The sequence below is a fragment of the Saccostrea cucullata genome, unplaced genomic scaffold (genome assembly GCF_032062105.1).
Source record: "Saccostrea cucullata isolate Sc308-1 unplaced genomic scaffold, CSIRO_AGI_Scuc_v1 ctg317, whole genome shotgun sequence".
Classification (NCBI taxonomy): domain Eukaryota; kingdom Metazoa; phylum Mollusca; class Bivalvia; order Ostreida; family Ostreidae; genus Saccostrea; species Saccostrea cuccullata.
Window position 1 is genome coordinate 14,909 of NW_026933753.1, and position 14,790 is coordinate 29,698.

The following is a 14,790-nucleotide window of genomic DNA, read 5'->3' on the forward strand; positions in this document are numbered from 1 at the left end:
ACATCGGTTGGTTTTAAACTGTGTCTTAAACGAGAGTATGATTGCATAATGATGAAAAAATATTAACTACAAGTATATTCATGACATTGAAGATAAATGAAAATGACAAAATTAATCTCAATGAAATAATACTTCTCTTTTTCTTTTAAAAATTTTCAATTAGTATTGACAAAAACTTTGGAATCCTTAATTACCTAACTATAGTTAACTTTGTTTCATACAAGTTTTTTTTTCTATGGGCCTCAAGATTAAATTTTTCCCAAATTACTAAAACTTTTTCGTTAATTAAATATTATTAATTCGTCTTCTTTTCTATATTGAGTTATATACTAAACATATGTTGGTATTTTAACCCTTTGTGTGCTGAGTTGATTTTCAATGAACTGCACTGCAGGACTGAGTTGTTTTGGAGCATTTATAAAATTATAACAGTGGTGTCTTTGACTGTTAATAATTTTAGATTCAGGCAACCTATTTGACTCAAACTTTTCACATATATTCAAGGTATCGAGTACTTTTAATTGACTTCGTTTTTTTAAGATTAAGCTTATTTTACCGTTGCCATGGTAACATTTTTCTTACTAAAAAGAGAAAAATTACATTTTTTGTAAGTTATCATAAATTTCTTTATTAAAACACACCCCTGAGTTATTTAAAAACAGTAAGACTGAATAAAATATATAATATTAGAATATAAACAAGTATAAAATTAATGTAAAATAAATGAGAAAAAAATTATATTGAAGCATTTTCATGTATGTTTTAACACTGCAACTCCATAGAAACCTAAAAAACCTATTGCATGTACTGACCTAGATACATAAAAAAGAACCATGTACTTACTTTCAAATGTTTTAAAAATACTAAACTGGTTAATGTATAGTAATTTAGATTTTTTTCTATAATGTAACTTTCTTTTGTTCAGTGTGTAATTGTATTACCATGGCAACCAAGATAATATAATCATCTAATCTTGAAGATAAAAGAACCACAGTTAATTTTTTAATAATGATAACTATTTACAGAAGGTAATCTTAAATTTGTTCATGCACTAGTCTTCCTCTGACTCTGAGCCTTTTTTAAAATAAGTATTATTGGAGGAATGTAATTTTTTTAATTAGTGGACAAGTATATAAATTTCAATACAATGTATTACTATGCTTAGTTAGTAAAATGTACGTGCTACTTTTTTTAACTGTATAAATCGATACATTGAAAATAATTAATTAATACAGGTTATACATGTAGACATGAAATTAATTGCATATTTTAAAGACATGCAAGCAAGTAAATAAATTAAGTCATTGATAATCATCACAGATAAGTATGAATATCACACAGATTGCTAGATCATGATCATGATCATCACTCTTCGGTGACTTCTGCAGGTTGAAGTCTTTTGTACGCAAGCAAGTAGTCTGACTTTGTATGATAAAGTTCAAAACATGGCTCTACACAAAGTGCCACTTGGCACTGGTTGCACTGGTAGGAGGTTTGCCTTCCAGGTCTTTTTCTTCCCAACTTGGGCTTGCTGTTGGCCTTACAGCAGACAACACAAGATCTACTCAGTGACTTCTGTCTGTCTCTGCAAATTCTCCCCAGGAAGTGTCTGTCCATCAACCTTTCAATTGATCTCCCTCCAGGCCTCCCAGTGACTTTGGTATGAAACTCTAAAGAAAATCATTTTATGCAAGCAATTTTTATGTCTGAAATGAAGCAGAATATACTCTGGCTTAGTAAAGGAGGACTTTTTCAAGCTATGCTTTTTACCATCATTAGACTGAAAGCAATTTTGTGTAAATTACCCCCTGAGCTGTCCAAGAGCTCATGGACCAGCTTTCTTCGAAAGTGTCTGTGAGTAAGTTTGCTCTCTTCCGATGTGTTTTCCTTGTAGAGTGCATATGCATTTGCTATAGACATGGTAATTAGGTGGAAGATAACTTTCTTCCACCACTTCATGGTTTTCATCCCCAGATTTGATGCAGAGACGACCATATCGAGGCGATCAACAGCCCCCACCATGCCGTTGTACTGATGGACAACCTGAGGTCTAATCAGCTCCTCCTCTCGGTGGTTGCGCTTTCCTGTTGCCACTGGTGTTGATTGGCTTACAGTACTTATAAGGTACACAGGCTTGGCATCCATGTATTTAGTAACAGTCAAAGGGCCATTCGACACAACTGACACCTCACCTCGGCTTTCAAGCTGGACCTGAAATTTGTGATTAGCATTTCTATGTGTCACCCAAGTCACTAATTTATAACAGTTTTTCATCATTGCTCCATATTGTATGATATTGTACCCAGAAAGCTTGGAAACACTCTACAATGTCTGTTGTTAGTACAATGTACATGTACCTATGTGTGAATTCATGATGCCTTTTTTTTTTTAAATTAGGGTTTGAGGACTTGACATAGCCTTTGATATTGAAATTTGATGTTATTCTTGAGAATCTAATATCATTCACTTTGAAAAGAAACTTGCAGGTCTTTCAGATGAGACCTAAAAAGACCATGTCACATCATGATTTGGCATGATAAAGATTTATCACTGCTCAAGTAATGATGTTTGTTATTTGAATATATTCAAGTATATTGCTATATCTAGAGAGTGTGCAAGAAAATCTTCCTGAACACATGTAATCACCAATTACTAGTATGTGTAAGGATTTTTCGTGTATATTAAAATGTATCTTTTTCGGGCAAGAAAATGACACTGATGCATGAATTACACAAGGTTCGTATCACAATCTTTTAAATACTGCATTCTAAAAGATATAATTTTTAGACTTGATCATTATGCAGTTAAAAGCATATTGCTAATGATTTATTGTTAGTAAACCTCTTTTATGGCTTCTGGTATCCCACGACGATTTGGGCGAACTGTCCCAGTAGCACCTACACCAAGACACCAAAGGTCCATGAAGAGGGACTGGCATAGTAATTATCGCAGTATAGTATATGTCCACATGCATAATCGTTGCGGAGCAAGTCCATCACCAAATCATGGGTGGCACCTTTCTCACTGGGTGGTGTAGTAGGTTTACCCGTGTAAAGCTTCATTTTCAGGCAATACGCATTCACTGCATCGCAAAGGATGTAAGCTTTCAGGCCGTACTTGTCTGGCTTGTCAGGATACGCGGAAATGAAGATTTCCCCGCCATGGGACCATTCCCTCGTCAATGCATAGATTCTGATGAGGTTGGTAAACCGAGTCAAACCTATATTGAAGAATTCAACTTACCAGTTATACCTAAATATGCATGTTGTTTACTTGTATGGGGGTATTTCAACTGGATATATATAAGTATATATCTGTATTAGTCGGTAGAGCACCTGACTAGTGATACAGGGGTCCCAGGTTCGATTTCTGGTCCAGCCATACATTTTAACCATTCCTATTACATATTTACCTAGCCTTGTTTAATGTCAAAATTAAACTTCAACCAAATCTTGCATATCTAATGGTGATAGGGGCATATTTATATAGGCCTCTTGTTTGTGCATAAGTCAATTTGAAAGTATTTATTTTCAGGAAGTTCATTTCCTAGCTATTAGATGTTTATTCATTCATTATTTAGATATGCATACTATTAAACAGGCCTACTCCAAATGAATTGTAATTTTCAGAGATTTACCCTTAGTGGACTGGATCATGGCATATTTTTATACAGAAATAAAGTCAGATATGTTTTTCACACACATTTCCTTTGGTGAAAATTCATATGTTTGAGCTCTTGCCTCACATGTGGATATTAGCTTAGCCATTGGTAACTTACTGATCTTATATCATGTTATATACAAAAGGTACATTTGAACTTAAATGTCTGTAAAAGCAAAACCATCAATTTAAAAGTGTACTTCATAGTTTGTAAGAAAAAAGTTTTTAACTTCAAGTTCATAATCGTGACAATGAAAAGCATAAAGTATTTACAAATCTATTTTCACAAGCCATTATATAGTGAACCCTACACATGTACATACCTATACAAAATCTTCTTATACAAGGGACCAAGTTTATATAAAGGGTCATAACCCTCCTGTCCACGTGGCACACAATACAGGTTATCATTTAGATGGAAGAAGGCCATAAGTGACAAAAACCTGTCTCGGGGCATGACGCTGGGGAAGAATGGAGTAGATGTAATGGGATCTAATGTCCAATACTCCTTCACATCCAGCTGTCTCACAAGTCCCATAGCAAGCACCAGAGCAATGAACTGCTTCATTTCGGACTTGGTGGTGTCATGCCATTTCTGGTGCCTGCTATTTGGTTTCAGGTGAGAAGAACCGATATACTGTTGAGCATAAAGATTTGTCTGCTCGGCCATGAACTCATAATCAGGGTCTGAGAGAAACAACTTGAAGTACTCCATTGGTGATGTTTCATTTTGGACGGTTTGTCTCATGCCCGCAACCTTTGTAAAGTTTAGTTGGGGAGGTTCACGGTCCCCAGCAGTCCAGTTATCAGCATCTATGTAGTTTTCAAAATTTTCAGTGGGATTATCCACCACGTCATCTAAACTAAAACCTTCAAATTCGTCTCCACTGGCATCATCCGCTATAAACTCATCCAGAAATTCTCCAAAATCAAAATTTCCCTCTGTAGCCATATCGATATCCGTGTTGGAAATATCGATACGTATACCGTATACATAGCAACTTCATAAGCAACATATTTCTTTTCGTTTTATGTCATTAAATATAAATAACTTGTTACATAACACCCCAAGTGATGATTCATAAGATATTATACAGAACTCAATGATATTTTTATTGTAAAAGTAATTTTATTACAAAATATTCCATGAAATTGCATGTAAACATTGGAAAGACGACAACGTGATTCAATTGTAGGCACGATTTGTCTCGTGAAGTTTTGACAAAACTAAAATATTGGACATTTTTGTCTACTCACAAGTTAAAGTAATCCATTGCATTCAATATAATTCACATTAAACAAAAATACAATATGTGCGAGTCTTATAAACACTTGTATAAACGGTATCACTAAATAATAGTCAAACTTTCGTTTTTAACCGGAAGAACATGACAAGGTGAAGGTTAGGCTCAGGTCTCGCTACTCGTGTGTTATTTACTTTCTAGTGCAAGTATACATTTAGGTAAACTTCTAAATTTTATACACTTCTGTGTGTTCGAAAATATGCCATTCTTCAATTCAATACATGTTAATCGGCTTATTTCTTCAATAACTAATTTTTATCAGTGTTTGCATTTATGGTAATTCCAGGACTTCTCGCTGCGTTAAAAATGGTTGTCTGAAATCGATCGTAATGTTTCTTTTATTGCTAGCTTACTTTTAAAATGTATTTTTTTTTAATTGTTAAGTTACAAAAACAGTAATTACATGTAACAATATATTATAATGACTTATTAATAAAAATAATTTCGTTAATATAAGAATGCGAGCTCAATATGAAGTTATATATAAAAACGTGTAACTTCACCAACCAAAACCCAATATATTGGGTTCCCGCACGCAAGCGATTATGACGTCAGACCCAATATATTGGGTTCCCGCACACAAAGGGTTAAAACAAATTTACATTTACGATTTTTAAGGATCTTTTTTTGTTGTTTCTTAAATTCAGAAGCAAAGACTTGGTGTTATTAAAGATCATTTGTAAAATCCTTCAATTTTTGAAAGGAATGAGAACACACAGTTTTTAATTTTATTTGAGATTTAATCTTTGATTTCTGTAATCTACAAGATGCTCGTAATTCCATTCGTCGTACCAGCGACAGCTGCCATTTTCATATTCGTCACAATTAACTCGAGGTGTTCCAGGCGCACGCGCAGGAAGATCTGGTTCCGGCGGACGCTTACCAAGGGAATAGAAATTCTTGTAGTAATACCTGACATAAAAAAATGAATGTTTTAGGATTGACCAATAATTTCCTCTTAGATATATTCTTTATCCATTTCTTTTTAGGAAGGTAGTAATGGTAATGTCGGACTAAAGTTAATCAGTAACACTCTATTTTTGTATAGCCTGATGTTAACATTCGTATTTTTTATTATAAATATATCATGCCCTAGTCTAGTAGTTGAAATTCGACGTCAAGCATGATTTTGTCGCCATGTATTCACATAAAACAAGTAATCCAGAACTCACCATCTCTGTATAATGTATTTGTGACCTTTGTTGACCACTGCAGCATTGTGTACGGACATTGGTTCACATTTACCCTCTTCATTCATGTTGTTCCAGATCAGAGCACGTCCCTTTCGGGGTTTCACCCAAATACCCAGTTCTGTTATATTAAATAGTTATTAAAGTAAATTTAAATTGCTCAAACTAAATACATGTAAGTATAGGCGTTCATGGAGTCATAATTTAAATGTCGATAATTACCATTGTCCTCTACAAAAATTTGAATTTTTCAATTATACAAATTTTAATTGAAAAATTCAAATTTTTGTAGAGGACACCATTTTACTAATGTGCTTTATGTTTATAAAACGATTGTGAGTTTCGAACCGATATCATCCGTTTCTCTGGGATTTTTTTCTTGTACACACTTTTTCAACAAAAATGTAACGTTTGTGTATTAAAAACGGAAGAAAAATTAAACCCTAACAATAGCACACAGAATATATAGTAAATAATTGTCTTTCTTTATTAACTTGTACCTGGGAATTTCGTTTCGCCCCCATCCTCCACGTCCTGAAGGTAGACCAGTATGGTAGCCATTCTGTCTCTCTCATCCACGTTATCCTCCACACAATCCGTATGAGTCTTGTATCCTTCAATGTTGGGACAGCAAAGGAATAAGATTCACAGAGTGACTGAACCTTTATATTCTTATCTTTGGCATAAGAAAAGTATTGTTGATTTTATTAAACGAAAGAAGGCAGTGTAAAACTTTTACTAAGTTCTACGATTACTTCTAAGAAAGGTAAGTGCATTTTCGAGGGCTTTACAATTCTATTTACGACAATGATTCAAATGAAAAAAATTACTATAAAACTATGCTGAGTAGGGAAATAATTTTAATTAATAAATAGAATTCAAATAAGATCAGAATAATAGAATAATATCATCGTTTAGGATAACAATGTACCTATTCCTTCTGGATAACTTGTAATTTGAAATTTCCCGCCATTTTCTGGTAAGAGTTGCGTCGCTTCTTTGACTCGATATTCAAAAACCTTCGAGAATCTACTTTCGCCCGGATAAAATGCTGTACTATAGCTCCAGTTAGACTTTAACCATCCAGAGAGCTGTCTAGAAAATGTTTCATTGACACAAAAGGTACCTGAAAATTCAACAACTAGCAGTTGAATAGGTATATCAATAACTTAAGTTGTGAAAAAATTCATGATCATGATTTTATGATGAGTTTATGATTTGTAATCATGTCACCCTAAAAAGTCCATCTATAATCATGTTCGTATGAATTCTCATTGATTGCTTAGTAAACCTTAATGAAATTTTACAGTAATAAAAATCCTAAAAAGTGGTCGTTCACAAAACATTCAAATATTATTGTCATTGCTATGAAAACGAAGGTTGATTAGGGTTAATAAAAGACGCTTCAAAAAGCACATTTGTATCCTTCATTATTTAAGTCATAGCTGCAGGGGTTTCACAACCTTATTCGACAAACGAAAAATGCTTGGACAGACAAAAATTTAGCTCACCTGGTATAAAATCAGCAGGAGTGACCTTGACCCTTTTGTGGGCGGCCTTGAGATGTTTTCTCAGTGTTTCTATGGTGTCAAAGCAAATCAGGGGATTTATTTTGGAGGATTCCTTTACATGACTATCGTGGGCTTTCATCAGTCCATCACATTCTTGTTCAGATAAAAATTCGTCGTAAAGAAATACCCTAAAGCCAAAACAGAGGGAATGATGAGTACTTTTTGATTATTTTTCTATTTGTACTGGTCAAGATTTAAATGATGATTTATATGCTTTGTATTAAAAAGATATTTTTTATCTTTTGGTTACTGTACATGTATACGGTGTTTTTATTGATTTTTTTTTTTGTTGTTGCCCTTTTACACTTTCAAACAATTTTGCCCAGTTTGAAATTCGTCTTACATTGAATAGAACAAAAGCGGGCAAAAAACGGGGCGAGAATTTCCCTGTATACAGTATTTGTGAGTTTTCTGCTGTTGTGATATAAAGGAGTATTTGATTAACTGTACCTAACACTGCTGTTGTGATATAAAGGAGTGTTCGATTAGCGGTACCTGACACTGCTGTTGTTTGGTTTCTGTGGTAATAACTCCACAGGCGGAAGCCGCCGGCCGTCGGCGAATATTTTTTTCGGGGTCATCTTCTTCAGATACGTTGGTTTGAAGTTTTCCGCCTCTGTTTTTAAATCCTTAACTCCATTTTCCTTCTTCTTAGATTGCTTTTTCGTAGTTTTAGTGGACGTTTGGCTATTTTGGTTCGTTGTCGATGACTGACTTTGTGAAACTTTGGACGGTGCAGTTTTCACTTCCTTCTGTACGGGCGGTATTGTATGCACTGAAGGATCCTTCCCATTTCCGTTTTGTTCGGAGTGTTCCTCTTTAGGTTTTTCCGCATTCGTTCGTACGGCTTCATCAGAGTCTTCAGATTCTAACTCAACAAAACTGTCTTCACTTTTAATTTTATGAGTATCGCTTGTGCTTACACTGTCATTGTTCTTTGAACTGTTCAAAATATACAACCCATATACAAGTAAACCAATCGTGAATACAGCAAACAATGTCCGGAATACATACAGTTCTAAGCTTATCCCATTTTTACAGGCGTTTTCTTTTACTATGTGAGTGTCTCTGTTTTCTTTGGTATTTTTATTGATTCCATTTTTGTCTCCGCTTATTTTTGAATTTCTTTGGCGAGCTTTATTTTTCATACTCGATTAAATAAAGGCGCGGGTTCTCTTCACTGGTAATTCAAAGGTTTTGCATACCCTGGAAAAAAGATAAAGCTAGTATGTTGGCTTTAAAAATTCAAAGGTAAAGATACACGTATGACTATCATGATTGAGGATTTTACTTTGTTTTCAATATATTTCGGTATGAATTCAATATTATAATGAAGACAGAGGGGGATCTGGATTATTTCACCAATTAACAGTTTTACAAGAATAATAATCATTCAGCAGAAGCTATTCCTTTAGAATATCTACAGCGCTAGCGAAGACAAATGTTACTGTTATTGGTTAACGCATATAAAATATGAGTTTATATTTACGTTTCTCCGCTAATTTTGTTAAAGGAAACAGTATAGGAATTTTAAATAATTTTAATATTAACATACAGCAAGTTTTTTCACTATGCAGGTTTTTGATCAGTATACCTGAAAAATTTAATTTGAACAACTCTAGATCCAGGGTAGCTTTTTAAAACCGGAGTTTATTACATGTGTACAAAAAAAATAAGAAACGTGAAAAGGGACAATATATAAAGGTTAAGGGGCTATAATACACATTAAGTAAATGTATATTGAATAGTTACTCAACCAAATATTCGCAAATGAAACAAACATTAGTTTTAAAGGTCCTTTTAACTATAGCCATATATGCTATATATAGATTTTCGATGCTCATTCAACAAAGCAATATACAGAAAGGAAATTGAATACACACTGTTCCGGCTTCCAGTTCCGGTTAAATGAACACGATGTATCTTTAGGGTATACAGTGTATCGAATACAGTTTCGACACAGGGACTCTCGTCACATAGAGAAAATGGACAATTTTCATTCTATATTATTGCCTTCAAAATAAACACTATCATTTAATGCCTCTGTACTGATTATATGAAATCCCGTGATAGTACAAGATACTTATCAGGGTTAGTAAGATAGTAACACTAGTGTGGTAGGCGTATATTTACAATTTTCTCTGTAAATAAAACTATTAGTGAAAACAAAACAAAATTAGTCTACAGTTAAAAGACAAAAATTTCAGCACAGTGTACACAAGTTTTCAATGATCAGCTGATGTGAAGGAAATTAAAACATTAGGTACTTACCGACCACATCCAGCTCTGTGTAATCTACGGAAGCCTGTTCTTGTCAGACAGCTCAAGACGCACCGGATAATCAGTGAGATAACCAGTCATTTTAACCCCAGGTTTAATCCATTTTGTCATGTACGTGTGTATGTGTGTGACGACTATAAATGATACTTGTATGAATAAAGTTATATTAATGTGTGTAAGAAAAAATCAACAAGGATCATCAAAGTTGACAAGGAAGTTTAAAAAATTAATTTTTGACTGGAGACTGAAATTTGCATATACATATAATAATCCGTGTAAGTATATGTCATGTGTTACTGATTTTAGATCGGTTTTGGATCCCCTCCCCATATTTCATGGAATTTTTTATCTGCAAAGAGTAGCTTTTTTGAAATTTCATTAGTGAAAGAGAAATTGGATAGTCTGCTAGAATGCAAATATACTCAGAGCCAAAGAAGAAAACTTATATACGACATGACATAAACATATCCATCATTGTTCAATTTACAAAGGCATTGTCCCTTTGTTGAAGTAATTTCTAAAGATATTTTAGATGTTGCTATAAAATGGACAAATCCCGCAACAAAAATCATATTGCTACAAGCTTGCAGCAAATTCGCAAAACTGTGTGGGAACATTGGCTTTGCCATGGTTTCTTTGACGTCATTGCAGCAAGCTTATATCAATGGCTGCTGCTGCAGCAAGTTCCTCATTCCCAACGAAAAAGATTTCTTTCAGGTTTGAGCAGGATGTTTGCCTTTGCTTGTCAAAAACTTGATCCGTGCCTGCAAATTTCCACTCAAGTTAATTTAATGTATTATCTATGTGATAAGAACTGAAGGAATTAAGTGAATATAGTGAACGCAAAAAATCATCAAAAAAACATTTTAATCAACATTTTAATTAAGAATTGTGCGGGAACATCGACTTTGTCTTAAACATAAAGAGATTCTTTTAAAAATTCAGATACCTGTACTGACATCATTTAAACAAATGTGGTAGATTTTCTCTATAGTTAACAGATTAAATCAATACAAAGGCTTTCTGCGAACTTGTTTCTTGTAGGCAGAAATGTTCCAACATAATTGTTTGCGGTAAGGTTACACCATATTTGGAAAACCCTATATTTGTTGCATACTTGCAGCAAGCCTCGTTTTCATTGTAATTGTTTTGCTGCAAGCTTGCTGCATACTTACCGCAAATGTGCTGCAACTCAAAGACTTTGTATAGGACTATAGGTCGCCATGGTTTCTTTGACGTCATTGCAGCAAGCTTATAGCAATGTCTGCAGCTGCTGCAAGTTCCTCATTTCCAACGAAAAAGATTTCTTTCAGGTTTGAGCAGGTTGTTTACCTTTGCTTGTCAAAAACTTGATCCGTGCCTGTAACCCCACTCAGGTTGATTTAATGTTTTATCTATGTGATAAGAACTGAAGGTATTTCGTGTAAATATTAACCTGCAGATAAAATCACAAATAATACAATCAAATCTTACGATCAACTTTAATTTGTGGGATTCTTTATATTTGATAATGAGTGATCAATATCAGAACATTGAATTCTATCGTTAATGAGACTGCCATCGATATGAAAGACTTATCTGAAAAGAGAAATTGAAAAAAAAAATTGAATCGGATCCCAAAAGAATTAAAACAACGTCAATTTTTAAATGAAAAAAAATCTTATTTCTTTTTTTTTTCTGGATTTTCCTCTTAATTTATAGAAATCATCATATGAAAATATCTTTAAGTTACTTGACATTAATTAATTTATCCTCACCTTATCGTCCTCTGATCTTCATCTTTTTCATAAGTCTGACCAATCATTTCAGGTATTTCCAAGTGACATAAAAATTGAAAATTAGTATCTCGTGACATGACGTAGAGAAAACATATATTTTTTTTTCATTTATATTTTTATCTGAAGTAGGTATTGGAAAACTATATGACTTTCAAATCCAAATTAAAAAGCAAATACTGTTTTAATTAAAAAAAACTTATCTTAATTCAAATGTAAATCTGAAAAAAAACTGTAACTTTTGAGTGGCTTCTAAACTGCGAATATGTATGCATTATATTATACAGTTATTGACTGGGTATGAGGGCAACATATGATTTGTTGGACCTGAAGGTGAAAATGTTGCCCGAGGCCGCAGGCCAAGGGCAACATTTTCACCTTCAGGTCCAACAAATCATATGTTGCCCGAATCCCAGTCTATAACTGTTTTATTATACCCTTCACTGCTCACTTGAGAGTGATCAATTTAATCATTACACGCTATATTATCAATTATTTTGTATGGAAAATTATGGCTTCTTCAGTAAATATAAATCATCAAGCTGAGAAAGAAAAAAATCAATTATATATCTATTGTATCACAAAAATTATTTATCACAAAATATACTCTTCCTTCTTCCCTACCTAGCTGTTAGCAACAACTCTTGTAGCTCTTAACTTCGGCTATTTTCACGTCGCCGATATTTCACGATGATTAATTAATTATTGTGACGTAACAGACGAGTGACGTTGCGGTCTAACAATTCTTATGTAAGACCGGTCAATAGTGAAATTGTTAGACCGACGTAATAAACAGTTCTTTTGTTGGACTTTTTATAAGTAATAAATATATAGAATGATATTTATAAGGGTATAACAAATGTATGTGATTGATATTTGAAATGGTTTCCATGTCGTTCTTTAAAATGCTAATTACATGTACACTGCATTCATCACCATTTTCAGAACTAAAAAAAAATCAGAAATAAAGGTTTTCTGTTATGCAAGAAATGCTAGCCTACGCGTAAACTACAGTCTTAAATTTTAAAAAAATGTTTAAGGCAATATAATTTATATCATATACATATCGCATTTTAATAAAAAGTCAAATTTTGAAGGGACAAATTTTAAAACTGTAGAGTGAGGTATATATATATGACAATAAAAGAAATGACACACCCTCGAGACATAAAGAGGGGGAAATATTATATAATCAGGTATTGGTTTTTTAGACTTGATTTTATACACATGGTTCTGCATAAATTTCTGTTTTAGATGTTAAAAAACGAAATCATTCAAGAGACATCATTTAAATTCTAATCAAGATAATAGCAGAACGTTATCAATTATTCACACAGATTTATATAACGTGACGTCTCAATGAGATTAAGCGACGTTAGAAATCAAAGTACCGAAAGTACTGATGGGAGTTGATTTTAATGAAGGCACCATAAATTGTACACGACTTTTCAAATAATGTAACATTAATGCTTCAAATTCAGTATGCAAGAAACAAACAATAAAAAATTGTAATAAAAGGGTTATTACACAGGTGAAAATCACATTCTAAGACATAATGTAGAAAAACAAGGAAATTCAAAAAATTGTGGTCCCTAGGTCTTTGTGGGTGAGATGTCATTATTTATTACATATTATGCCAAATATGAACGCCCTATCATATGTCATTCAAAAGTTATCACCAAAGTTGATTCTTTTTAAAGTTAGGCCAAACATGAAGGTCAAGGTTAAGGGGTCAGAAATTATCGCATACTCGAAAGCAAAAATGTAACCTTCACCTGGGACAGTTTATTAAGTTAACAATAGAGAAAATGTTTTAAGTACATGTAGGAGAAAGTCATCAAACTGCCCATTCTGTGAGAGAAAAAAAAATATTCTCGGCCCTTCGAAATTCGGGGAGTCTAACAGTTCTTGCTCTCACAGAATGGACAGTTTTCGGACTTTCTCCTTTATGTAACGTTTTTGCTATGATTACATATCACACTTGATTGTCCAAAGAGTAGGGTGAAAACAAAAGGGATGAAAATATAGCTGTATTGTTTAACTTAATAGAAAGTGTCAGATAAATTAAAGCCGATTCTAATCGCTAAAAAAAATATATTCGTTTTTCTTCTTGAAAAATAATTGTCCATAAATTATTTCAACTTTTGTCAAATTATCCCCAAAGTCTTTTTCTTTTTAAAGATATCAAAATTCAAAAGTTAAAAAAACAATTTTTGTTAGGTCACACAAAAAATAATTCTTTGTTTATATTGCGTGAAATCACCTTCGAAAAATATTAAATTTATCGCTTACATGTATAACTTATGAAGAACAAATCCGAGCATTTTTTCCACAACAAAGTGTACACGGGCAATATTCTAGCACTCGTTACTAAACTCCCTTTTTAAAAAATCTTTTAAAAAAATATCTGATTATCCTTTATTCTGTAAATATGCATATTAATATAAAAATTACTATGGATTATATTCAGTTAATTTCTTAATTTTTAAAAGATATATCATGACTTAGGATTCTATTAATGGAAAAAAAACACTCGGGTTTGAATTCTCTTCATAATTAGATATAACCGATAAAAGTATTTTTTTCAAAGGTGAATTCAAAACAGATCTTAACTTCCAGTCAGGAACTGCTGTTTGTCAACAAGGTTTTTGGTCTATGTTTTCCATGTACGGATTGTTGTAATAAACTATTAAATCAATCTTATAATTAATTTTTATATATTACCTATGTAATGACATACTTTTCTTGTTTAAGATACTATGTGCCTGTTTCGGGTGAAGCGGCTTTAAGATTTAAATGATAGCTCACTTGATTTCTGACTACTTCCCATGTAAAGCTTCATGAGTGAAGATGTCCTCATCGGAAGGAGAGAGAGACATGTACATATTTCTTTCAAATACAGGCCAAAGGGTGGTATATACTCTAAAGTAGGTAGGCACAAGCAGAAGCCTGTAGATATGCAGATTTTGATGTTGGTGTTCACGTTTTGACAAAAATATCTCAAATCTTT

The 14,790-nt window shown here is 33.1% G+C and overlaps 2 protein-coding genes across 2 annotated transcripts; both read right to left on the minus strand.

Annotated features, from left to right (window-relative positions):
- Positions 1-2,897: 2,897 nt before the first annotated feature.
- Positions 2,898-4,612, minus strand: LOC134239280 (piggyBac transposable element-derived protein 4-like). Its single transcript, XM_062721459.1, has 2 exons — positions 4,036-4,612; positions 2,898-3,220 (listed from the first exon to the last, which is right to left on the minus strand). The coding sequence occupies exons 1-2, from the start codon at positions 4,610-4,612 to the stop codon at positions 2,898-2,900; spliced, it is 900 nt and encodes a 299-aa protein (XP_062577443.1).
- Positions 4,613-5,557: 945 nt separating this feature from the next.
- On the minus strand, positions 5,558-9,631 carry LOC134239248 (prolyl 4-hydroxylase subunit alpha-1-like). The gene is made up of 7 exons (XM_062721411.1): positions 9,609-9,631; positions 8,221-8,931; positions 7,666-7,853; positions 7,086-7,280; positions 6,655-6,768; positions 6,137-6,275; positions 5,558-5,876 (listed from the first exon to the last, which is right to left on the minus strand). Exons 2-7 carry the CDS (start codon positions 8,871-8,873, stop codon positions 5,693-5,695), a joined length of 1,473 nt encoding a protein of 490 aa, XP_062577395.1. The 5' UTR covers positions 8,874-8,931; positions 9,609-9,631; the 3' UTR covers positions 5,558-5,692.
- Positions 9,632-14,790: the final 5,159 nt, after the last annotated feature.